The 26,171-nt window shown below is 44.3% G+C and overlaps 1 protein-coding gene across 5 annotated transcripts in view; it reads right to left on the bottom strand.

Annotated features, from left to right (window-relative positions):
- Positions 1 to 14,848: 14,848 nt before the first annotated feature.
- STXBP4 (syntaxin binding protein 4) overlaps positions 14,849 to 26,171 on the bottom strand; it is a 67,574-nt gene continuing 56,251 nt past the window's right edge. For 4 of the 5 annotated variants that reach the window (XM_027691615.1, XM_027691616.1, XM_027691614.1 and 1 more), the window contains one exon: positions 14,849 to 17,708. In XM_027691615.1, the coding sequence (XP_027547416.1) occupies positions 17,597 to 17,708 (112 nt within the window). In that variant the 3' untranslated portion in view covers positions 14,849 to 17,596. The remainder of the gene's footprint in view (positions 17,709 to 26,171) is intronic. The other variant, XM_027691618.1, reaches the window with a different exon arrangement.

The following is a 26,171-nucleotide window of genomic DNA, read 5'->3' as shown; positions in this document are numbered from 1 at the left end:
GGACACCCATCACTGCACCCACAGGCACCCATCCCTGCACAGCACCCCTGGACACCACTGCCGGTGCACGATGGGGTTTGGTGATTCCAGCTGGAATTTCACCGGTTTCCACCCCAGCCCCGTGTCCTGCCCAGCGGGTCGCGGGCATCGCTGGGGCGGCCACCGCGGGGGGGGTTTCCCGGTGCGTTCCCCGGGGACGCGCTCACGGGGAGGGAGCGACACCGCGACCCCCGCAAAGCGCTGAGCGCGGCACCGGCCGCTGGGGCTGGGCAGGGGTGAGGACGCGGACACACGGACACACGGACACGGACACACGGACACGGGTGTCCCCCTTCCCCCCCCTCCCGCCGGTCACGCGGCGCGGGGGGAGCGCGCGCGGGGCCGTCACGTGAGCGCGCGCGCGGGCTGTGACCTACTTTGGGCCAATGGCGGGGCCCGCGGGCGGGAGCGCGCACAGAGACCCCCCCCCCCCAAAAAAAAACCCACCCCCCCAAAACACCCCCAGCCTTGGGGGTGGCCCTGCTGGGAGAAGGGGTGTCCTGTCGGGAGGAAGGGGGGTGTCCTTCCTGGGGGGTGTCGGTGTCCAGCCGGGGGGGGGCTAGAGAGGAGGGGGAAGGTGTCCTGCCCAAATGGGGGGTGTCGTGGTGGGAGAAGGGGTGTCCTGCCGGGCGGGGGTTCCGCCGAGGAGGGATGTCCTGCCGGGAAGGGGGAGAGGTGGTGTGTGCGATCTGTCGGGGGTGTCCTCCCAGGGGCGGGGGGGGTTATCTTGCCGAAATGGGGGGTGTCCCGCGGTGGGATGGTGTCCCTGCTGGGGAGGGGGATGTCTTGCCTGCGGGGGTCCCGCCGGCGCGAGCGGCGGTTCCGGCACCGACCCCTGCAGAGCAGCAGCGCCGCCGCCCCCCCGCCCCGCGTCACCTCCCGTGACCCCGCCGTGTCCCCGCCGTGTCCCCGCCCTGTCCTCGCAGTGTCCCCGCGGTGTCCCGCGTCCGACCCCTCCGGGAGGACCGTGCGGGACGTGCCCTCTGTGTGTCGGGAGCCCCCCCGGCCCCGGTGGTCCCTCGGGGGTTGCGGTGCCGCTCCCGCGGGGGCGAAGCTGCTCCGGCAGCGCTGCGGTTCAGAGGCCGCGCTCGGGTCGCGATCTCCAATCTGGAAGGACAGCGGGGACCGCCGGTGACGCGCTTGTGTGACCCTTGGCCTGGCCTGCACCTGGTCCCGCCCTTGGATCTAAATCTGCTCATGCCCCTTCGTTTAAAACTCAATATTAAGTCCCTGTCCTTCCCCTCTGCCTCCCTGCCCCAAGTTATTTTAAGCTCAATTTACAAAGAAGGCACTGTATGTTTTAGGTAAAAAACCACAAACCTTCAGCACAGATTGCGAGATGTGTTTTCTCCACTGTTTTGCAGCAGTTCCTGTTCTCCTGCCCATTGCACTGGCATAGCCTGTAATGGAAATTGGGAATTCTGTCCTGAAATATCTCCTGGAAACATGACTGCAGTTTTCTTTCCCCATGCAGAAAGCTGGAGGGGAAGGCTTTTTTAGGGATCCAGCTGACCAGTATCTTCCAGGGGACCTACTTGTATTAAAAAAAAAAAAATTAAAAGGGGGTAAATGTGGGATAAAAGTGGGGCTGGAAGACAATGCAATAATCATGGCTCAGCAGAAATGTGGATACTGGTAGATGGAGAGACACCTGCTCCTGTGCTGGGACATGGGTATCACACAGCTTGTGATCTAGAGCTCTATATGTGTTTAAATATAGACTGGTTTGAAGAATTCAGGCTTTTCTCTCTCTGTCTCAGGGTTAAATGGAAGCCAATACTGTGTGTGCAGTGTGAGAAATCTTTCAAGCCTGAGCAAAACCTTCTCTGGTCAGGTGTGTGTATGGTCACAGCTGGACTGCCACTGTCACTTAATTCCTCTATTAGGTTCTGTTAAATATGTTCTGTCTGGAGAAAAGAACTGCAAAAGTAGGTGGATGGAGAACAAGCTACAATTTGTAGGGGATAAATAATGCAGAACAAGTGTTTGGGTCAAGGCACAGGACAGGTTGGAAAAGCAAATGGTTTACAGTACCTTAAATACCCACTGGTTTATCCACGGAGTGGATCTTCACCTCAGCCCTTTGGGAGCCAAAGCAATGGATGAATGGATTGAGTAAAAAAATGGAGAGAATTTGAAGAGGCTCAAGAATCAGCCTTTTAGTTCTAATTTGTCCCAAGGCAGTGGAAGGTTCCCAGGTTGGCCTGGGATGGCAGTGCATTTCCAGCTCCGTTATGTGACGCATAACTCAGAGCTCCATGAAAAGCCACATGAGAACGCTCAGATACCCACACCCAACTGGAGCTGAAAAGCAGCAGCTTCTGAAGAGAAGGTTGAGAGGCACTGAGGAGCAACGCCTGCCCCCCACTTCCCTCCCCTTCCCAGAGGTTCTGGATGTAGCCCTTGCTTGGCTTTCCAAGTGAGAGCTGCTACCCACAGCACTGAATTACCGAAAATTGGATGTTTATTGTCCCCGCGGGGTGCAGCTGAGTGAGCTGCTGTGGCTCCTCACAAGAGCAAAAATGCCTGTTGAATGAACCATGAGCTGCCCCCGCCTTTTTTTTTTCATTATTATTTTTTAATTTTTAATTTTTTTTTTAAGTCTAATTGAATGTGGGAGAGACAGGTTTGGAACTGCTTTTGGGTGATGGCAGAGGAGCTTCTCTTAAGTAATCTGGGGTGGTTCCAAAAGGCATTCCAGTTCTCAGAAAAATAGGCATTACCAGTCATTGCTTATATGCTGCGAGTTGAAAGATTAATAATTTTCCCTGCCAAAGTTTACAGTCAGCCTTTACCATGACAGTAGATCAAATACATGTACTTGCCTGGGCAGCTGACCTGGTTTGAACTCAGCAAGTGTGGCTCTCAGTGATGACTACAGTTTTGGAACAAATACTCTGCTACGCTTTTTAAAGCAACCTTACCCTTGTAAAGCATTAACCAGCCTCTCAAGGCCATTCCAGGCACCTCGTGCCCTTGGTGCCTTGGCAAATTATTTAGGCCCAGTAGGTGTAAGCAGCCAGATGACAGGACTGGATTGAGAGGAGCGATAAGGGAGTAGCTGGCTTGTTTTGCAGTCAGACCTTCCCTTGAATAAGGACAACTCCCAGCTGGTGCCAATGGGAAAAACAACTTGATCCTTCCATTTATTCCTGTGCACTCCATTCCTCTTCCTTTCTCACTTTTGGCTTGCATGCTGCAGGAAGACAGTTAGAAATAGCTGTTCTTACATGCTCAGACTGTTTGATTTTGGAATTTGGCATTGGTTTTACTGGAGACAGGAGAGCACCCACGAGCACAGAATAAAACAGCCCATCCCCAGGCAGAGCTGCAGCAAAAGGGAGGAGTGAAAGGTGCAGGAGCTGAGCATCCCCTCCTTAATCAGACTTTCTATTGAAGTCAATGACCCAGATTTCTCTGACTTCAAATGGCTGCTTTCAGAGAGCTTGCCTGAGGCATGGTGCTGGGGAAGGTCAGGCAGAATTTAGCCTGAAGTATTCCGCATGCATGGGCTTATCAGCTCTGGATCTGGGCAGCCTGATCCTGCAAACCCACGTTCCTCAACGAGGTCTGTGAAAGTCACTGAAGTAACTTGTATCCCGGGCTTCAGACTTGCAAAGCCACCCCAAGCTTGGGGTTTCTTTCTGTCCTGTACTTCTGTGATCAGTTCTGTGACATCCACCTTGCTCCCAGGTTTCCCTTCAAAAAAAAAATGCAGAAAGCATTTTAATCCTGTGAATTTACATTATTAAGAACACAGAAACATGATAAACCTATCTTCTGTTTGGCAAGAAAGCCTGACCTTCTGCAGAAGACTGGGAAAATTCCTACAGACAGAAATCAGGCTTCTAAACATAAAGGCATTGAAGTCATGCTATGTCTCTTTATGAAAGAATTGTTGTAACAGCAGCAAGTGGTGCAGAAATGCACATTGTTAACCATATGCAGTTTATTCTGCAGGTTTAAATTCATTAAATCTTTTTGATGAGAGTGAGGGGTTTTTCCCCCCCACTTTTTTAATGTGCTCCCCCTCTCAGTTCCATGCAGCAGCTGAGCAGGTTCCTGTCACTGCTGCCAGCTCCCAGTGCCCTTCCTGGGTACCCCCCAGCCAGGGGGTTCTGCTAAATCACCACGTCTCCTATGGCTCATTTTATTCTGTTCAAATCTCTCATCAAAAATTTCACTTGGAAACTAGTTGCTATCTCAGATCATAATGTGCACATGGATATGTTGAATATCAGCCTACCAGGCTTCCCAGGTTTTTGGAAGCCTACTTATGCAAATACCATAATGCAACATCCAGACTGAACGCTGCCTTAAGAGGCAAATGCACCCTGGATTCTCTGTGTGCATCTCCCTATTTTATCTGGTACAGAAAGTCTGATTAGATCTCTAAAGATTACAGTTTAAAAGAGCTTGGAAAAACAGAGTATTAGTAACTTGGATTTTTTTTTTAAATGTATATTCCAACACAGAATCAGCTTTACTGGTAGAGAGCACCCCAAAGCTGGATTTCAGTGTCATGGTTGGGTGTTTATCAGAAGAAAAAATGAGGTATTTTCCCATAATCATATGTTGGCTTTGTCTTACCCATGTCCAGGGCTGCCGTGTGCAGTGATGTGGGATGGAGCAGCTGCACAGTGGGGATTGTGCTCCCAGGGACAGGGCCGGGCTCGGAGCCCTCCTGCCTCTCCCAGCTGGAGTCAGCGGCTCCACACAATTCCTGGTGGCTCCTCTGGAAGACCAGGCTAATTGCTCGTGTCTCCTGCGAGGACAGATGTGCCCAGAAACGAAGTGCACTGACAGAAACCCGCAGTGTTTGCCATCTCAAACAGCGCTCGGCCCTGGAAAGTTGTTTTTCTGCATTAAAGAGAAATGTTGGAGTTAATTGAGGTGAATGCAATGATAGCTGGCAGCTGTATCATAACAACCCCTCCACATACACACAGGCACAAGGAAGCAGAGCAGCCCTGCTATTGTTTGTTGCTTTATTTTGTCTTTGACTTCTTTTTTTTTTCTTTTTTTTTAATGCCATGTTTTCTTTTAAAGTTATCTGCAGCAATATGGGTTCATAACTGACTGTATTTGGACTAAGGATATTCTTGTGCCATGTGTTTTTTTGGTCAGTCATTTAGAGTACAAGCTGTATTGAAAGTTACACTGAAAACATCAGACAGAACTAGTGTAATATTAAACCAGCTTTGTATTATTTTTTATTCCCATTCATTTTTAAAGCCTTAACAACCCCTTTATTTAACTGTCTTGCAGAGTAAGTTGTTATTGAATGCTTACAATTAGCATTTTCATAGCCCGTTTCATGGGTTTGGTTTTTTGAATTTGTTTGGGTTTTTATATGTATTATTTGTTTGTTTTAAACTGCCAAAGGGCATAAACATCCTCCCAGTTTTCTGTAGCCACCTGACAGCATGCATGAAGAGGGAAATAAAGATGTTCTCCTCCTGTATTTTCCCTCGAGTGGCTTTGACCTGGAGAATACATTATGTTGATTGGCATGAGAAAGAAGGCTGTGATCTTATTTTTACTGTTTGTTATAGCAGCTTCAAACTTATCAAAGGAAGAAATAGAGGCTTTTTAGGTGGCTGCTTGCCAGCAGCACTAATCAGAATTTTAATGAGGTTTTTCCGAGGCCTAAATTAGGTCTAATTAACAATATATAAAGCAAATGTATAATGCCATAGAAGGATGCAGCCTACTGCATATAGAACGGGCTTCCATCTCTTTACAAATAGAAATGTTGAACAAAATGCACATTTTTATGCTGGTTTACACATATGCAGCTTTTAGGTCTTTTTTTTTTTTTTACTGTTATGCCTTAATTAACAAATTGCCTTTGGAAAAACGTGGTTCTAAACGTCATAATGGTTTTGAGCTCTTTTTTAAAGGGAATGGTTCTAATGGCTGTGTGATTTCTGCTGACTGGCACAGACTCTGCAGACCCTGCTCTGGCTCTGGCACTTCCCGAGTGCTCCCTTTGCCATCCTCGTGTCTCCGTGTGGCCCATGTGTTCCCATTGTTTGTGGGAGAGAACTGGCCTGCAGCTCCCATTTCCCAACCAGCACTAAAGGCTCAGTTATATTTAGTGCACACACACACTGTTTTTCTCCAAGCATTTACGACAGAAAACGATTAACAACTCCAAAACCTCATCCTCACAGCACAGTTTCTGCCCCTAAAACGTGTTTTGTGCAACCAAAAGGACTTTTCTCTTTCCCCTTTGCAAGATTTTGTGGGTATCTGTGGTACCACAGTTCAGTTCTCTCCTTCTCTGGCTGAGCTGTTACATACAAACTGTTTAAAAAAAAATAAAAAATAAAAAAGGATTTGGATTCCAGTTGCTCAGATGCAGCTTAATTCAATTAAACACCTCAAAGTATAGAATTGCTGCTTCTGCCTAAGCAAACATTTTTATTCACATACTCAGGCCATTAACTGGGAACTCTCCTGCAAGGCCTTTTTCCAAATTTCATGTTTAGTAAACAAATCTCATTTCTTTATCCCAGCTAAATCAATACCTCTTCTGATTCATTTAGCTCATGAAATGAAAGAGGAGCAGCAGCAGTAACAATGGGGGCAAAGAACCCACCAAAGGACGCCAGAAAGGATGAATATAAACCCTAAAACAAACACCCCCCCCTTGCACAAACTCCGGGTCATCATTTCTGTGGTGCTGGGCTGAAGTGTTCAGAACGCTTGAGTGGGAGCTTAAATGTTGCTCTAGACCAGGTTTATCTGCAAAGCTGTAACTTGAGTTTATACTAATTCATAGAATCTGTAGTTAATAAGACAATCTGTCAACTGACCATCAGCTTTGAACCAACATCAGACATACTCCAAAGGAGGCTTAAATAGCCATTTCAGATGTGTATTTCTTGAAGTGTTTAAATAAATATGTTCACATCACTTTTAAGGAAAGAGCCAAACCACAGGGCAGAGGGAGCCAGAATCACTTTGCATCTGTTACAACACTCAGGATAATGTTTGGGTTGATTTATAGGGGAAATATTTGTTTTTGAGCTGGAATTTTGGTAACTCGGAACAGATGTTCACAGCAATGTTGGAATACTGTCTGCCCCTGTGTCTCTGTTAACTCAAGTGCTGTTACACATTGAAACTAATCTAGGAAAAAATTAATATACTGTGAAATTACTAATATTCTGAAAGGTACAAACGAATCAGATTCCGACTTGATTATCTTTCCACGTTATCAGAATCTTAAGCCATACAATAATACATGCAAAAAATTGCCAGAGCAGTGAGATTTCATCTGTTTCGTGACCCTGGATGGGGAGGAAGAAATTGTCTATCACTACTTTTTTTCAAAGCTTTGTAATGTTGAACCAACTCAGCTTTCTGACTTTTTTTCCACCTTCACTGAGCCAGGGAATATTTAAACACAGGGAGAGAAGAAGGTCATTGTAATGAGAAAGTTGTTTGTGTCTCCTAAAAACCATTCAGAATTCAGTATATTATTTTTTAAAAGTCCTGGGTGTATCCCTTCAAGACCTCTGACTACAGAGCAGCCATGAATGCAGCTCTCTTTTCCCACTGATTTAATCACATCCCTCACCATTTAACCAGAAGAGGAGCAGAAACACATCTCCACACTCATTACCTTGGTGGGCAGCAGCGTGGTCTGAACCCCAGATGTCTTTGCATTCACTTCAGGGGCACAGAGCCCCTCAGCTCAGAAGCAAATGGCACTTCTCAATTTGGAGAAGTTGCCTTTTATCCTTTTCCCTTTTTTCCTAGGGAGGCAAGTCGCAGTCTCCTCTCCAAGTGCAAACATCCCAAACTATGTGCTGATGTGAAGCCCAGTCTGCCAGCAGAGCTCTGCCTGATGGCTTTACCTTATGAGGTCTGTGATTTCTTCTAGGAACTCACAGATACCCCAGAGCAATGTTCTTGGCTCCCAGGAAAGATGCATATAAGCTGGCATGCAGCTGTTTAATGGTTCTCCCGTTTGCAGCTGCCTTTCCATCCAGGTGCCATCAGCTCTGTTCTTAACACCTGATGGCCCTGCCCCTGTCAGAGAGGAGCTGGTGACTTGTTTCTGAGTGAAGCAAACACTGAATTACCTGAGCTGCGTTGAGCTCTTGCAGATTTTACTAGAATGTGTCCTTTACAAGCAGGTTTGTATTTATAGCCATGACATGAGTCACCTCCTCAGGTGCCATGGATACAACGATCCATCCAACCTGCTCCATTCAGCACCATCAGCCTCTCACAGCACTTTGCATTTGTGCTTGTACAACTCAGTGATTGTTTTGCTCCTCGGGGAACTCCTTCCTCCTTGTCCTGGCGAGGGCTGGAGCCACTGGGGACAGCAAAGCCTCCGTGGCCAAGAAGCTTCCATGCAACAGAAACAAAACTTCAACTGCTGCAGACTTTTAGACAAGATTTTTGGAACATTTCTCTGATACCTTGCTCAGACATCCAGCACCACCGTTTTATCTGGGTCATTATCTAACTGTCTTGTCAACTGTTCTGTTCTGCGAGTTCTTCCCTGCAAAAGCTGTCCCTTCTGCAAGCCCATATTGTCTTATTATTTTAATTTTCTTGAGCGGGAGGTGTTAGACCCAGATGGGAGAGTTAAACACCGTTTTTTTTTCTTAATACTGTGTTTGAAAAATAAAATTTTCTTCTAATTTAATCTTTTACACCTGATCTGGAGTCTTACTGAGACAGTTCAGTGCAGGGGTGGAAGCACCAGGCTGGTGACCAGTGTTCACCTCTCCAGCCTCTGCCACCACTTGCTGCATGACCTTGGACAGTTTCCATCACTGTTGTCTCTCTCACTATTTCCTGTAAGAAAGACCAGAAAGAAGGTGAGAGTGGTTTACTTACCACATGCATTGAGGTCCTTTGGAAGTCAGTCAAAGGCTTTATTATGCTAAGATTAGTAGCTCTTGAGTAATCTCTGCTAGAACAATTCACTCTCACTAGGCTGTTGAAACTTCGAAGGTGCTACAGCTCCCTGCCACAGGGAACGGGTTTTAAGGCCAAAGAAATCTGTGGAAGTGTCATATTTCTGGCATAAGTGTCAGAAAAGGGTCCACGGTGGAAAGGTAACACTGACTTTGTTATCCATGTGGGATTTGTTGTTGATTGAAGGTGCTTGTAAATTCGAACACAAAGTAAAACCTGCATGAGTTCATGAGAGAGAGTTCTGTAGCTCTCACACACACTGCAGGTGCAGGCACAAAACACTGTGGGTTTGGTTTGTTTGGAGAACACACTTTTCAGGCCCAGAGAGCCCCCCATGATATGGCAACAGCACCCACAGCACCGATGGGAGTTTGCAAATCAACTGAGAAAAAACCAAAATTAAGCTTTCCAGTTTTATAATACATAACAGGAGACGTGATTTCTTTTCAATATTTAAAACATTTCCCTTCAAAATTACAAAAAATCGGGTTGATTTAGCTTTTTTTTTTTTTCAGGTTGTAGGTTCTCCAGGGAGTGAGTAACTGCTGTTCCTTAGCAGAGGATGTTGCACACAAGAACTGAGCACCCTGGCAGCCTGTCCCTGGCTGTCCCTGCTCACGGAGTGAGGCTGTGACAGAGGATGGCAGCAGCTATTCCGAGCTCAGAAGTCCTCCCCAACATCACTTTCTTTTCATTCAGGCAAGGGTTTAGTTGTTTTTTTTTCTCTCCAATATCTGCCATTCCCTGTTACAAACATAGATCTCAGGTGGCTTTTCAGCAGCAGAATTTGCTCTGCTCGAGCCCTGAGTGCCAGCAGTCCCTGTGCCCCTGGTTTTTTGGGTGCTATTTTACAGCTGCTGCAAAGCCCAGAGGGGCAGCCTGGCACCAAGCAAATCACAGGATTGCCACTGGGCTTTTCAAGAGCACTAAAAATATCTCACTCCACCTCTGGATCTCACCAAAGCAGGTGAGGTTTGGTGACTTCTCCTTGTGCCTCAGTGTTTGGACAATAAGGATAATGTTTGCTTGCCTTGAGAACTACAGAGGAACGACGGTGTTCCCATGAGGATCAGCCTTGTTATGAGCACAAGTGAGGCTTCCCTGGAAATGTGGTACCATTTCAAGTGGAGACTCCAGGGAGAAGTCTGCCAGCAGCCTTTTCATCTTCCCTGCACCCCGACTCATGAATAAACATGGAGAGAGCTGGATGAAAAGCAGCCAGGCCCCGTGCTGCTGCAGAGCTGTGGATCTTCCCGGGCAGGAGCTATAAATGGCTCCTCTCTGTCGGGGATATCCAGGCTTTTAGCAGGTGTTTTGGTGTCTCCCTGAAGGGAGGCAGAGCAGCCCGTGGCACCCACGTGCTACAGCAGCTCCCACTGATTTTAGGTCACATTAACAGCAAATCAGGGGATTTACTCTGCTCCCTCTGCTACTGTGACTCCAGGCATCAGCCTGCTTCTGATCTGGCTTCAAGAGAGGCTGGAATCTGTTTGAATCCCACTGCTACCTACAATTTTAATGTGTACCTCACCTCCCAAATTTGTGTGAACCAGCACAGGGCTATCATGTGCAATAGTCTTAAAAATCTTGGCAGGTTAACTTTGAAGTAGTCCCTGCTAGCAATTACCAGGCTTTTATCTGTGGCTGTCAGTGCACTGTAAAAAGTGACTGCTACTCCCATTTTATAGAAGAAACAGATGTTCTAGGGACGTCTGAATAGATTTAATGCAGAAATTGCATGCCTAAAAGGTGTTCTAGAAAATCCCATCATTATCACATGACTGATTTTATTCAGTGCACCCAGGAATTCAGCAGATCTGCTGGCTCTGCTTTGCTTCTCTGCTTATTTATTTTAAAGCAATAGTTCTTGTTTGAAGTTTTCCTTTTGCTCCCCTTCTGGGGCAGAGGAGGGGCTGGAATGAGTCTATCATAATTTTTTTTGTTGAGGCAAACTTTTGGGTAGGGATTTGTTGAAAACTTCTTGAGGTTTAATTTGGTTTTGTGATCAAGAGACACAGAAGTCACATTTGTGAAATCCAATTAGGCTCCAGCCCTGGCAGGGACACATGACATCAGGCACGTACATCCATCCCAGTCCCTGCCCTTCCCTGCTTTTAAAGCCCTCGGCCTCCATGGCAGAGCTGTGCTTCTTATCTCAGGTATTTGGGATTACTGCAAACTCAATTTACCAGCTCGGGAGCTGTCAGAGCTGCCATCCTCCCCTTGGAAACGTGGCAGGGAAAAGGCAGCTGAGAACTGCTCTGCTCCAGGGGAGTGATCAGAGCGGGGTAGGGCAGGGGGAGAGGCAGAGATGGGTGTTGTGTGGGCACCAGCACCCACAACAACTTGGGAATGCAGAGAGCACAAACAGAGGGAGGAGGCTGCGCTGTGGCCTTGGCTTTAGCCAGGAATTACACCCTGCTGTGCATTCTCTGCTCACCCTCCTGCTGCAGCTGGAGCCTGTCAGTGCCTTCACAGGGCACACTGGGTGTTTGGATTGAGGACTTTCCACTACAATAAGCTCAAAGCTGCCAGAGCAAGGAAGAGCTCACCTGGTGACGATCCCTCCTTAGGATCCAGCTCCCGTGCGCTGCGGGTTCAAGGAGGTGATGATGTGTCTGACACTGTGCCACTGTCCTCATTCCCAGCCCCAGAGCCCTTGGCTTGCCTTTCCCTTCTGGATATAGCAAAAGAAGGAACTCGATAGTTCTCCTTACCTGGGAAGCACAATTTCCCTCAGCCACATCAGAAACCAAATTGCTCATTCCCCCTGTGCTGCCACCGCTCCTGGCCAGTGCCCCTGGCCCAGAGGAGCCCTCTTGTAGCACCCGCTGGTGCCCTACAAAACTTCAGTCCCAATGGCTAAAGAGTTTTCTTATAAACAGAATCTGTATTTTTATCAACGTGGTGAACTTACCAAGGCCTTTTCCTCCAGGTTCCTGTAAGTAGGTTAATTTGTGTGTTCATAATATCAGGACAAGCAACGATAACAAACCTGGGCTGAAACAGACTTCAGAGTTTTGGACCAAACAAAGCAATAAACCACTTTTCTGTCCTCCTCAACCAGCCACAGGACTTCCCTGTTAGTGAACATTTACTATTGATTTGATTTTTTGCTTTTATATCTCTCACTGTGGGATTTGAAGTGGTTATTGGAACAGCAGAGCCTGCAGTACTGTGCTCCTTCAGCAGCTGAAACCAGCCTGGGTTAAGAACATACATGGAGAGTTTAGGCTCAAGGGACTGGACTGCATTCCCAAAGATGAGCAGAGAAGTGAATAAGAGGAGGTTAATTGCATTTATACATTTTCCTTTAATAACAAAATGGTTCCTTTTGGTTGCATCTTACAAACAGCCAATTAACAAGCCAGCCATACCTCAACCCTGTTGGGTCCTATTTCCTGTTCCTCTGTGTCTTTATTATTTACAACACTTTTGCATTTAATTTGAAGGAGTAATAAAGGTCTGAGAGTACCAGGCAGGTTCTTAGGGGGCTTCTCTGCTCCTGTGATGGACAGTTGTCTTTGACTTGGGATATGTAACCCCCACAGTGACTAATTACAGTCTCTGGTATTGGGGTCCCCAGGGGTCAGACTGGAGATTAAAACAAGCAGCTCAGGCTGCTGCTGCTGTGGGCTGAGAGCTCCACCATCCCTGGAGAGCCCTGTGCTCCTGGTTTCCTCAGGCAATTGGGGTTGGAAAGGAGTGGGGATGAAGTACCAGCCTTTGGAGTGAAAATGAAAACAGGAACCTCAATGCTTTGCTTTCCTAAGATCCTTTCTCTTTCCCATATCAGTGCTGCTACTGTTATATTTCTGTTTTAGGCCACAAATATAATTTTATTTCTTTTTCCATTTCAATCACGTTTTATTGAGTTCTATGTACGAGAGCAAGGATAGTTCTTGATGATAATAGTTGGGTCATAGGGAGATATTGATTGCTGAACAGCTGATGGGCAGGGAACTTGGGAAGAGATTAAGACATTTGTAATTGGTGTGTAGCTTTTGGGGGCCAGAGTGATTTATACAAAGCAGCAGCAAAAACATAATTTTTCATGGTTTGCTTTTAGCCAAGAAGCCAAACAATGAAACCATCATTCCGTCTGGAGAAACTGGATTCTTCCTTATCAAGATGAGGAATCATTTCATTAACATCCCTTGTTTGAGCTCTCAGTGAACAGTAAGGATCAAGTAGTTCAGTTCAATATCTCTATTCATCAATATCCTTCATAAGTTGAAGGAAGAACATAGTTCATGTGTGTTTTGGAAAAGATGCTGGACATAATTCTGTGAGTCTTGAGCATCATTTTAACTACTAAAGAGATCATTGTCCTGGCTGTTGTGCTGAGAACAGCTGAGTTAGAAAATGCAAGAAAATATCCTGAGACAGTAGTTAACTCTATACATATTTAACCTCAGCTAATCCTGGAAGTTGTCAATGGAGATCTTGATCATACATGGCCTCATGGCTTCAGGGGCAGAATTTGCAGGGCAAGAACTAACCTCCCAAAACATACCTGGGAGCAGGAGGGATACAAATTTATTTATCTACTCTCTTCAAATGATCAGCTTTAACTAGTTTGGGTTTGACTCAGATACTGTACCACGGGGACAGAATCAGCATTGATTATAATTGATTGGTTATCATTGATCAGATCATATGATTTCAACTTCCCAACCTCATATTTGGAAACACAAATCTCTATTTGTAACAGATTTTGGCCCATGCCTTTTTTCTTTTTTCAATTTTATGACTTAATGATGAATGAAACAAAACTCATTGCACCTTTGTGGGAAGTGAATTCAATACTATTATCTTGTAATAAAATATCTTAAAAGAGTGTTGTGAAAATATCAATCTATTAAATCCAAGGCAACATCAGCCACTGTTTGGGGAAAAAAAAATCTTGAATGAGCAGTAAATAATCAAACCACCAAAAATATGAACAGAACCTGGATGGCACAACCTGTGAGCTGGCTGGTATTTTTAGTGTAACATGAAAACAATCCCCAGGGAAAGGCAAAGCTGGTTACAGAGGACAGAGGTGAGGCTTTAGCCACTGGTCTTTGATTTTTTGGTAGGCTATCACTGCAGGCAGTAAGGGGAAAGATTTACTAAGGTATTTAGGTACCTAAACATGCCTAGCAGCATTTATAGCAGCATCTAAGTAGGTTAGGTGCCTAATTCCCATTAACTCCACGAATGTGTTTAAGCTGCTAAACATCTTTGCCAGGCTGGCCCCAGTGCCTGGGCTGACAGGTGCCTGTTTGAACTGGTGCAACTGGGCTCATTCCCAGGAGCTGAAGCTCGGGCTGATGCTCCTTGGAGTGGGTGGGATGGATGACACACAAGGACCAGGAGCACAGAACTGAACAAAGGCTCCTGAGCCGACTCAGATTTTTGCTACTGACTCAAGGTAGAGCCACACAAAAGTCACTCAGAGCAGCATTTGCAAAAAGGCCACTGAATTCTGGTGCTTGGTTTGGAGTGAGGATTAATGTTCCTGCAGGAGTATCTTGAGCTGAGCGTTAAGAATCCCATCAGTTCCCAGAAAAGCAGACATTTCACCGGCCAAGTCAGAACAGCATTTCCTGAGCTCCTGGACAGCCTTTCCCACTTCACAGCCCAGCCTGTTCCACAACCACAAGCATTTTTCTTAAAGGATTTTCCTTGTCCTCCCTCAGTGCCACCAGGCACCTCCTGTGTGTCAGAGACAGACCTAAAGAAATGAACCAAACCACTCCTAAAGCAGCCTCTTACAAGAGGCATTTGAACAGATGAAGAACATTACATGGGACAGATCTACTCCCATATAGAGCTGTAGTTTCATTATTTTAAAGGATACAACATGCACTTTAATATATTTTCTACTTAAATTTTTTTTATTCAGGAATAAAAATGAAAAGTTGCTGTTTACAGCGTTGCATATGTTGACAACTGCTCTTTACAAATTCTGTTCAAGTTATCCTACAACCATTTTCTCAAAATACACAGTTCAGTTTCATCAAAATAATTTCACAGAACTATTTCATAGAAAGGAAGAGACAAGGGGAGATCAAGAGAAATAACCTAGGAAACAGTGTATGGCAGCGTACAAAAATAGATTAGAACATTTGGAGATTGTAGGTATGAAAATGTATTTCCAACCACGGAGAACGTGAACTAGTGGATTATGTGGAGAGGTAAAAGCTCACTGGAGTAGCTGGAGAGGTGCAGAGATTTATTTCTAACGCCTTTAATTTCTAGGCAAATTTATAAGAGAGAGGGGGGGAACAGGCTCCAGCTTCTGGCATGTTCTCATCCGTGGGTGGGGACGGGGAGCAGAGCAGCAGATCCCCCCTTGTGCACAGCAGGCTGGGCCTGGCCTGGGATCATTCCCAGCTCCCAGGGAAGGGCAGGCAGCACGTGCAGAGCTGTCCTCCTCCAGCTGAGCCAACACAAGGACAGCTCTAAATTGCTCCCCGTGAAGTCTCTGCTCCTGCAGCCTCCCTGATCCACAGCCCCCGTCCCTAAATAGCTTCTCCTCTTTGGAACACCTGGCGAGTTGTCACAAAGCCACAAGCAGAATAAATCAAGGCTGCAAAGAGGCAAGTGGAGATTCCAATCTCTCCTGAGCAGAACTGGAAAACTGGAATCTCTGTGCAGTCTGGATGTCACGGAAGTATGAACAGAAAGTGCTGTCATAAAGCATCCAAATGATTTCTACAGCTACAGCAAACACCACAAGGAATTCAGAGCCTCACATGTCCTCTGTGGGTCATGAGTCTGTGCCATTTGCAGAAAAGGGATTTAAATAAAAATGCTTCTGGAGTGTCCAAGCCTGAAGCACAAGCTCTGTCCCTTGGGACTGTGCTCTCCAGGAGCACAAAGGAGGCTGTGAAGCTGCAGGAGCCACTGGGACAAAAAATGGCTAAAGTATTCATGTGTTATTGTTATGAGAAGTTTTCTTAGAAATATAAGTTACTGTGGGTCTGCTGAGCAAGCTCTTCTTAATCCACACCACCTGTGTAGATTCACAGATAATTTGGGTCTGACCTAGTTAAAAGTACAAAACAAGTTTTTGCTATTTGCTTATTCAATATATCCTGACATCTACTTCCAGCAAAGCCTGCAAAAGCCTCTTTTGTGAGCTGCATGCTGTTCCTCCAGGAAGAACATTTGGGGATGTGTCTGCAGCTCTCAGACCAAGTGCAGGAGATTCCTGCACTGCTATTCAGAGACATGACTTGGATTTCAAAAGAAGGTGTATTATTTTGACTCAAAAGGATCAGCAGCTCCAGCGTGCCTGACCTGGCACAGCTCTGCAGGGCTGAGGACAGAGAGTGTGGTTGAGGCACCAGAACTGTGAGGAAGTCTGAGCTTTCTATCCATTCCTCAGAGGACAAGGATTCTTAAATCCAGTGACACATCTACTGAATACAGACCTAAGAGATGTGACTGCAGCCTGTGCCTTCCTCACACTGCCACAGTCCCCTTCTCCCTCTTGCACTGAAGGTCAGAGACAGAGTTTTCTTTTGGCATATCCATCAGTGCTTCTGCAGAGTTCAGGTCTGAACATTCATTAGTAACACCCACCATTACACACACACACATACATAAAGAGCCTCCAGAAAAACACAGCATAGAATCATACATTTGACAAAGCTGACATCAGACACTGTGCTGTTAATAATGAGATTTAAAATACTCTGTGCTATTGAGGTAAACCCAAACCTGTTCATTAACTTGCGCCAGCACCCCCCGTCATTTTCTTTATCCTCTTTAAATCATCACCAGTGTGTACAAAATGATTTTGTTCTACTTAAAGACCAGCTCTGAGGAGGTGACTGATTTCTGCTGATCCTGGAGGTGGTTTCACAGGTTTCATTGTACTTGAAACTTCACAGCTTCCACTGAAGTATTTGATGTGTGTATGTATCGGTTTAGCAGAGCACAAAAGTAGAATAATTTTCATTCTTGCCTCATATTGTTGAAAGAGCATGGTGTCCTCTATCAAAACTTTCTTTTCACTTGACAAGATATCAAAGACTCGTTTTTCTAAAGCTCAACAACTATTTGTAATAAGTATTCATTTTAAAACTCATCAGGGCTCCAATACTTGTAACAAATGGCTAAATTTCTATTAGCAAAACTTATTTGCAGATTTCTTTCATAAAAATAAAGATTTTCAGTAAAGCCATCTGCATTATACTCAGCAGCACTGGTTCAAAAACCCCAGCTGACCTTGCATCTCAGTCAGCCATCAGCTGGAATCTACCACCAACTGTCCCATCTTAACTCTCATGTTGGCCAAAGCCGTGAAAATTTCACTTCAGGTCAGGTTAATTATGTCAGTGGGGAAGTCATGGAAAGACTGGACTGGGCCCTAAGGTGAGACTGATCCCTGCACACCAAAGTGGGACAGATTAAGGACTCCTGCAGCACCTGCATCCTTTGTACCCCCATCAATAAACCCACCTCAAAAATGGCAGAACCTCCTCCAGCCTGAAGGGGAGAAACGTCACCAGGTACAACTACATTACACTGGAAAGCAGGTAGATTAAAACCTGGGCATCTTCTCACTAGGGAACTGGGACCAGACTAACTACTCCCTGTCAGCAGCCTCAAGCCCTCAGCTCTTGGACCCGGGCAGGTCTCTCATTCCGTCCTCCTCCTCCTCGGAGCAGAGCAAGCTCAGAGCGCTTGTGACGGGATGGATCCAGGACGTTGTCTGTGTCACGTGGCTAAAAAGAAACAAGAAATGCCATCAGCAACCCCAAAGAGGCTTGGAGACCTCAAAACAAGAAATACCAGATGCAGTCTGGAGTTGTATTGATCATTACGACACTTTCAAACGCAGAATTGTCCTTTTCTTGCAAACTGTGAGATTTTTACAAACAAGACATGGCGTGTTCTGGGTGCCAGAACCTGGACTGAAGGTCCCATTTTGCAATACAGAGAGAATGCTTTTGTATGAGACTCCTGATACACACTGGTGACATTTCCTGTTAATTATCTGAGCTGTAGACAATTAATCCAGCAATGATGTGCAGCCCAGACAAAGGAGTCTTGTGAAACTCCAACGTGGTTATTCACGTAGCCAGCACACCAGTTACAGCCTGGGGAACAGTGGGCAGGAGGAAGCTGAGCAAATGTGGAATCACATCACAGAAATACGCTCAACTCCTTAGAACATGAACCCTGGAAGTGTCCAAGGCCAGGCTGGAAGGGGCTCTGAGCAACCCAGTCTAGTTGAAGGTGTCCCTGCCCATGGCAGGGAGTTGGAACTAGATGAGCTTTAAGGTCCCTCCCAACCCAACCCATTGTATGATTCTATGATCACGATTTTAGCATCTTTAAGTCATTCCTCTTCTTTCAGAAAAAGGCTGGTGAATAAATCAAAAAAATTATGTTTACACGTCCTCTAGACCAAATTCTGGACGTGCCTCCACAGCCTTTACATGTTCAATAAAAGGGTGTCTGTGCTGATTTTTAAGGCTTAAACCCTACATTTGACATGCAGTCTAAGCTGCTTTCCAGTGTTGGGGGAGCTTCTCTATGAATGGCAAGAGCCCGACCCAGGCTGGGTAAGGACAGATCCATGGGCTGGGTTTAGTGTTTGAGGGTGAGAACACTGCACACCTTGTGATTGGTGTGTGCATGTGAGCCATACTGTGTGTGGGCAAGACACTGCCTCTGCTCCCTTCTGGAATAATGTGTTCTTGGGAAGGGAAATAGCTTCTCTTCACTTAAAAAAAAATCTTGCTAATAAATTCACAGTTTTTGTAGTCAAGTCAGTGCAAAGATTAATTCTGTAATGTAAGTTCACTGCATGAATTAGCTGAAAAATATTGTACATATAATATACACCATGAAGGACAAACAGCTCTTCTCACAATGTCTGACACACAGTGTCCCTAAAGCCCATGTCTGTACTCACCTTTCAGGTGCTCTGGTTTAACTAAATATGAAGTGCCATGATGGAACTACTCTAGATTTAGCTTTTCAAGTGAAAGCAGGTTTTGTCTTTCTGTCTTTAAAAGCACTCTTTCAAATACCTGATTATGGAACGGGATATGTTAAAGTGGGAATTTGAGTGCATGTTCCACTACACTGAGTTATGGGTTTGGGGATCACTGTTCCCATCAACATGATGGTGCCATGATCTTACCTGGTGTTTAAACCTTTCATTTGAGTGCACTGAGCTCAGACTCAGCTGGGTATGATGAGGATGTTACTGTTCACCAAGAGGTGAATATGATGATAAGGTAAATCACAGCTCAAGCTGAATGAATAAATTAACCTGTCCCTGAACAGGTAACAGGAATTCAGGCACCACTTCAATTGAAGCAACGCCTGAGTAAAGACCACACAAGAAAAACAAAATGTGGAATATAAAGGCCATCAAACCCAAAGCTCCAGTTATGTGTAAAACCAATTCAGAAGTGCTCTTTTGGTGAGAGCAGCACTGGATGGACTCAATTCCTTTACGACTATGTTACAAAAATGTCCATTACTGGAGCTGTAAAGAGCAGTTTCACAGGAGTTAAAATAGAGGGATAAATGAAAAACATGTTCCTACAGAAGATACACTGCAGCAGACACTGACTGCTCCTAAGCACAGTAATTGTTTCATTCTAAGAAAGTGCATGTACTGTTTTTACTAGGAATGAGAACAACTTGCCAATGTTTCCAATGTTTACCTTTAGGAAGTCAGATGACAGCCAACATGGAGTCCTTTTACACTGTTTTATGAGAGACTTGTGAATAAAGTCTATCAAATTAAAAACATCATTCCTACTATTCCACAACACAGGGAAATGTATATACTCACATTTATATTATGAATATATTTATATTTGTAAATATACAAGGGAAAATATCTTTGCTGTATTTTTCTGCAATGTTTTCTACAACGTCAGGAAATGCCTTCTTGTTTCCTAATTTAAAAATTCAGTCAATAAGGCTTTATAGTGAAGATAGCACTTTAAATTGAAGCCCCAGCATGTGATTTCATTTATCAGTGTAACAACACAGAACTCCTTCCAACACCTGCAGAATCATGGGAGCTGAATGAGCTGGATTCCATCCATTCCAGCTCTGCCAATGCAAGATTTATTGCCTACACTACTCTTTAAAGTGTTTATATCAACTACTTTTATCAAGCCATTTCTGAAAGATCCATTATGGAGTTTAAATAAGAATAAAATTATTTTTAAATTTGTTTCTCTTCCCATTTGACTTCTCCATGTAGCCTGCCCTGACCTGCTGTGTGCCTGAATCCTTAGTTCCATTTTCTCCTGAGCAATCCTGTGAAGTGGGAGAAGCTGCACAGGAGTAGAAGAGTTACAGGGAAAGGCATTCACAGGGCTTTGATACAACCAACTTAAAAATTCCTTGTTAAGTGTTTATTCTTCAGAAGGTTTTCCTCCTACATACTCCAGGGCCAGGAGGCAAATGACAGCACATCTAAGTTCCTGCTACTGCTGCAAGAACCTCAGTTTGCTCTCACACAAATTAAATGCAAAAAACTCTCCAGACCTTTAATAGTGCAGAATCGTGGCAGTGAAATCAGGATTATAATTTTCTGTACTCAATGGCATAACACTGGTAAGAAAGAACTAGTTTTCATCCCCTTTCAAAATACACAGGGCCAAATTTTGCCCCAATGTCAATCTGCTGCTGTAGATGCTTCTGATTTGAACTCGGTTCCTTTCAACTTGCACTAGACTTTATCCCATGAGTGACTCTCCTAGGACAGTTTGTTTTAAACCCTTTGCCAAAATCCTTACTAGGAAAAGACCTCTTATAAATAAACATTAAGTCCAGATACCAGGTCTCACATTGTAGGCAGACACACACACACAATACACGCAGATTATTTAGGCAGAGAATAAATGTATAAACCCCGCTGCTATTTATTTTTAGCTCTCCAAAAGTGCTGTGGCTAAAGAGCTTTGACATAATCAGTCCGAAGAGATAATCCCAGATTTACTGGTTTGCAGAACATTCTTGTATTAGACATACATCCTCTCTGATTTGTGTGTTGGGGCCAGCAATAAAAGTGAGAGGGAGTCCAAATCTACCTCTAGGTATTGCATAATCGATGCAACTGGTTCGAATGTTAAAGGGATATTTGGAAAGCCAGCATCACAAATTTCAAGTGCACAACGTTTTCCCATTTTGCAAATCTTCCTTTCAAAAGTCTAATTTAGCATTTGCGGAGCAATTAACAACATTTAAGGATTTTTTAGGTTTTCAAACAAATCATTGCTATAGGAGGGCAGCCAAATTTATTGTTAGAAAACAGAAACATTTGATCTGGAAATATGTCAGCAGATTTAGTCTGTCGTTTTAACATTAGCAAACTGCAGGACAAATTTTTAGAGCTCGGGAAAACAAAACATGAGAACAGAGGGATGTTTTGGCAAAGGAATAGTGGTGGATTATTTCAAATGCCATTATAATTACCCTCCTTATGGCTCTGCCTTCTTCACATGGAAAATTATTTCTTTTCAAATGACAACTACAGATGATCTTTTAAGAAAAGAATCACTCAAAGGAAAACTCAAGAGAAAAACTAATTGAAGAAAGATGTCTGCACCTTAGATTTTGAGCATTATCAAGACATACTTTTCACCTTAAATTGTGTTCTCCAGCCAGGGCCAAACTCTGGAGCCTGACAGGGAATTGTGAAGTCTTGCAGACCACTCAAGTGCTGCAGGTCCCAGGGCAGGATGCTGAGCTCCAAGGCAGCCACGTAGCATTCTTGGAGTTTGTTTTCCCTCCTCACCCCCTCCCCATTTTGACATTCATAACACCTGACAATGTTTCAACTGCACCAGGGTTCGTGAGCTTTACAAGGAGCAACCTTGTGCAAGAGCCTTTTGTTTGAGATCTGTTCAGGAGAGGAGATGCAGCTTTAAACAATTAGTCAAACTCTCCTAATGAACAGGGACCATTGCTCTTTATGGGCCAAATAGGATTTAGTTGTAGTTGAACTCGGAGAGCCAAATTCTGGCCTCAGATGAGCCCTGTTTTTCTCTACCAAAGAGCATTATGGAAGGTGAAAGTGAAAGCAGAACTCTGCTCATAGGAAATAACACAAACCCCACAGTAGCTGTTTTCCTCCTAAATGAGCACACCCCACCAACTAAACCCACATAATCCATAGTGATAATTTTGCTAAACTTTTAATCTTTCTTACCTTACTTTTTGATTTCCCGAATTTCACTTGCCCTTTAAAGTACAATAATGCTCAGCTGAAGAGCACTGATGGAGCTGTTCCTGATCTGCTCACAACTGCAAACCTTTGCTGAACAGCCTGAGACACAGGCACTGTGCACTCTGGAAGCTTTACTCTTTGCTGCTTTCACTGGTATTGAAATAATCATTAAAAAATGTAGCAAAGAAGAGAATAACTCAAACAAAGCCCTGCGAGATGTAGACGCAGGGGGTTGGAAGGGGACATGCTCTACACTACCCAGAAATATATTCCAGACTGGGCTTTTGTAGTTTTTAGACTTACATGCACGTCCCAGTGGGAAGTTTTGAAGTTCCTGAGAAAGGAGGATGTGCCATCTGCTAGAGGAGTGGGAATATGGAGACTGCACATCCTCTGTTACCCGCTGGTATGCAGGGCCCCGGGCACTGGAGGCTAATGAGGGCCAGAACAACAGGAAAATAAAGAACAATGCCCCTCAATGAAGATCCTGAAACTTAATCCTTCCTCTAGAGGTTCTCCCATCCTCCCTGCTTGCTCTTGCACAGACTCTGTGTTGCTCTTTGCCTTGAATTACTGCCTTTGTCTTCTGTTCCCAGGCCTTTCTCCTCCTGTTCCCCCTTGTGCTTGGGACAGCCCTTTGCTTTGCAAGCATCCTTTTTCTCTTTCAAATTCAAATCTCACACCTCAGAGAAGGTTTCGAAGCTCAGAGACCCAGCTCTTTCATCTTTATTTTACTCACGTTTCTCTCACTTGCTAAAGCAAATCTCTTGGGCCATGATCGATGTTCCTTGGGCACCTTTGGAAACGCTGCACGATTAGAAAATACACCATCAAACAGAGATCCTGCACAAAAATGGAGCAGTCCCAGTTTGCACCAGCACCTTGAAGACCTTCAGAGGTCATGGTTGGGAGAGGCAGAATCACTTTTCCTCATGACAGCAGGTGACAATGAAGCATCTACTGGAGCACAGGGAGCAGAAGGCACAGGAAGGCAGACCATGGGATCATGGCAATAGCAGGGCTTTAGTTAGAGAGGAGCCCCCTCACATGACTGTGGAATTTAGATAAATACAGCAGATATATACAGCAAGATTTGGTACACAGGATGGTCAAAATGCTGGATGTCTGCTAGTTCTCTTGCCCTCAAATCTCTACCTGACAGAGTTTCTAAATCACTCTGAATATAATGTGGAGTTGCTGGTGCTGCACCCCACACATTTTGAGAATGCTCTCCTAATTTGATCGAGGATTGCACGATTTTTAGGAGCAGAACTATTTCTCAGCTTTCAAGAGCCAGTGTTTTTAATCCCTTGCTGTTGCCCCTTGTGAATTTAAACCTGGTATTAATTCTTTGTCTCTTCAGCACCACGAAAGCTCTCGGAGCCAGCACACACCTGCAGAGCCAGCCAAGGATGGTGTCTGTCATGTTTGGTATCCCCTCTGGAAATGCCAGTGCTTGGAAAACAGATGTTAAATGCTGTAAGGGGATACCAAGTCAAGCAATGGAAAACTCTTGCTATTTTGAAAGGCAAATGCTGGGAGGACCTGCAAGGAATAACTTATTCTGAGCTGTAACTAAAGCATTTTACAAAATAAGACAAGTGAGTGACATTGATGCAAGTATAATCTATCAATCAATCCTGAGAGCATCTAGGGACAACAGTTTCCAGACACAAATCCTAAAGGCAGCTTGCATTCAGTTTTTGCATTGTATTTATCAAAATCATCTTATTTTAACTGAAACATTCATTTTTTCCATTCCCCTTTTCTGTTAAAATTGGTTTAAGCCTGTGCCCTCTTGCATGATGTTTCAAAAGGAACATACAGCATCTAATAGTTCCCCAGGAGATGCTGGGCAGGTCCTGGAAGATGGCAGTGACCTTAATTTTATTGGCTGTAATAACATCAAGAGCACTTGTCACCTCATGGAGCTGTGTCCTGAGGCAACATAAATGTTGCTTGTATTTCCCTCAGGGATCACAGATTTTGCTTGAGTATTAATTAAAGATTGAGGGATATAAAGTGAAACCCCAGAAGACAGTCTTGCTATTTATTCCTTGATTAAACCGATTAAACCCTTGTCTAATAAGAAAAATCTGTGAGCCATTTCAGAAGGCAGTAATCTCTAGGAAGAAGATTTATCAAGCCAAATAGTGTGCTGCATCATTAAAAGTTGTCAACAATAAACAAATGGCCCAAACTGAAATAAAACCAGTAATAACAGTAGGATCTGAGCCAAGGCTGAATCAGCCCTCAGGTTTGAGTGACAGAATGGCACTGTTTGAAAGCACCACCTGAAATCTGTCTCCCCACTATCAGCCAAGTGCTGTTTCTCTAGAAGTGCTGGTTTAATATGTGCAGTTACCCAGAGTTCTGTGTCTCTAAGGGAACTTATGAAAATTCTGGTGCCATTTGTTTGCAAATGCATCAGAGCACACTCAAGGTTTATATTTAAACTACACGTGTACTAACGTGACATGAAGCTGGAGTGATGGTTTTGGCCCAAAGCACCTTGCTGTGCTTTGATCTGCCTCTGATGGCTCTCCCAAATTCCAGGGAATAAAATAATTTCAGCTTCTTCTATTTTCTCACAGAAGAAATTTTAACAGCTGCCTTCTCTGACAGGCCAGAACTTGGACAGAGTGTGCAGGATCTGTGGAAGCTGAAAGAATGTTTCTCCATTTTGGTTCTTGATATTAAAAAACAAACAACCTCTCAGGAAAAAAGATTGCCCAACCAAAAGCAGCTTAAGGTCTTAACATTCTTGTATTACGAGCTCATGTTATCATAAAATCCAATGCCAAGTTTCCTGGTTTTACATCTGAGATTATTTTCCTTATAGTCATGCAAAATGATTTCAGTGAAAAATCAGAGAAGCTGAATTCCAAAAATCCCAAAGAAACATGTCAGGACTTCTTAAATTCATGTTACATCTGAAGGTGTGTGAACTGACATTATGCTGACAGGTGCAGACTGCTTTGGATCCTTATACATTAAAAAGCAGTAATAGCAGTCAGCACTTGGTTAATGCTGAGCCAGTTCTATTTAAATATTTGCCATTCATTGTGGCTACACAACTATTCTTTCTCTATTTTCAGTTAGAAGGACTTGAGAGTGACAGGTAAAAGAAAACATTTTCAAAACCAACCTCTATTTTTCTGGGTGACATGTAAAATAGGAAAGGTCCAATTTTAAGAGATGCAAAGTAACTTCAGCTTTCTTTGAACTCACTGGAACCAGCACTCCACGCCTCAAAATACCCATTCCTGCCCACAAAACATCAAAGTTAAGATGGGGACACCTACAATGATGATTTTGATAACTGCTAATTTTGGTGGAACTAACTTGCCTACCACTACACAGGGAGCTGGGAGCAGGCTCTGGATTCAATCCAGGGGGATTTCAATTGCTGTTGAAATCAGTGTGGCAGATCATGGTTTTTCTTAATTTGCTGCTCTGAAGTGACTGAAACTTGTGTGGAACATACAGAAGTTTATACTTCTAGATCAGGTCTGCTGTGATTTGAACTTCATTGAAGTTGATTTCTTCCAGGAAAGTTGATTTTCTCCTAGGAAGAAACCAACTAAGACTCATCCTCCAACCCCTGCTTGGATAACCAGGATATTGTGATATGCCAGGATGTACTGGAATAAAACAGCAGAGGCAAAGCTGGACACACCTCAGTGTGTTGGGGTTTGGGTCCTCCCTTTATAAAGGGAGTGCTGAGTACACTTATCAAAGGCACAACTTTCTTTTTGCAATTTACTTTCCAGTAAGTAAAATCAACTGTGATTTATTTTCCTTTTATGACGACACCTTTAACTCTAGTGCTATAAAACATCAGTGTTTATACTACAGGAGTTCTTCCTCTATCACACATGCTTTGCTATTCTTAGTTCAGCTGTAAAATCATAAACAACTTCTATGAATGCCCAGTTTTCAGTAAAATGAATGGTGGGTCTTTCCCAAGCAAGACCAAAAA

Source organism: Neopelma chrysocephalum, unplaced genomic scaffold (assembly GCF_003984885.1).
Source record: "Neopelma chrysocephalum unplaced genomic scaffold, ASM398488v2 Primary Assembly neopelma1_84, whole genome shotgun sequence".
Taxonomy (NCBI): Eukaryota; Metazoa; Chordata; class Aves; order Passeriformes; family Pipridae; genus Neopelma; species Neopelma chrysocephalum.
The sequence above is the reverse complement of the archived record's forward strand: the minus strand, read 5'-3'. Positions and strand labels throughout refer to the sequence as shown.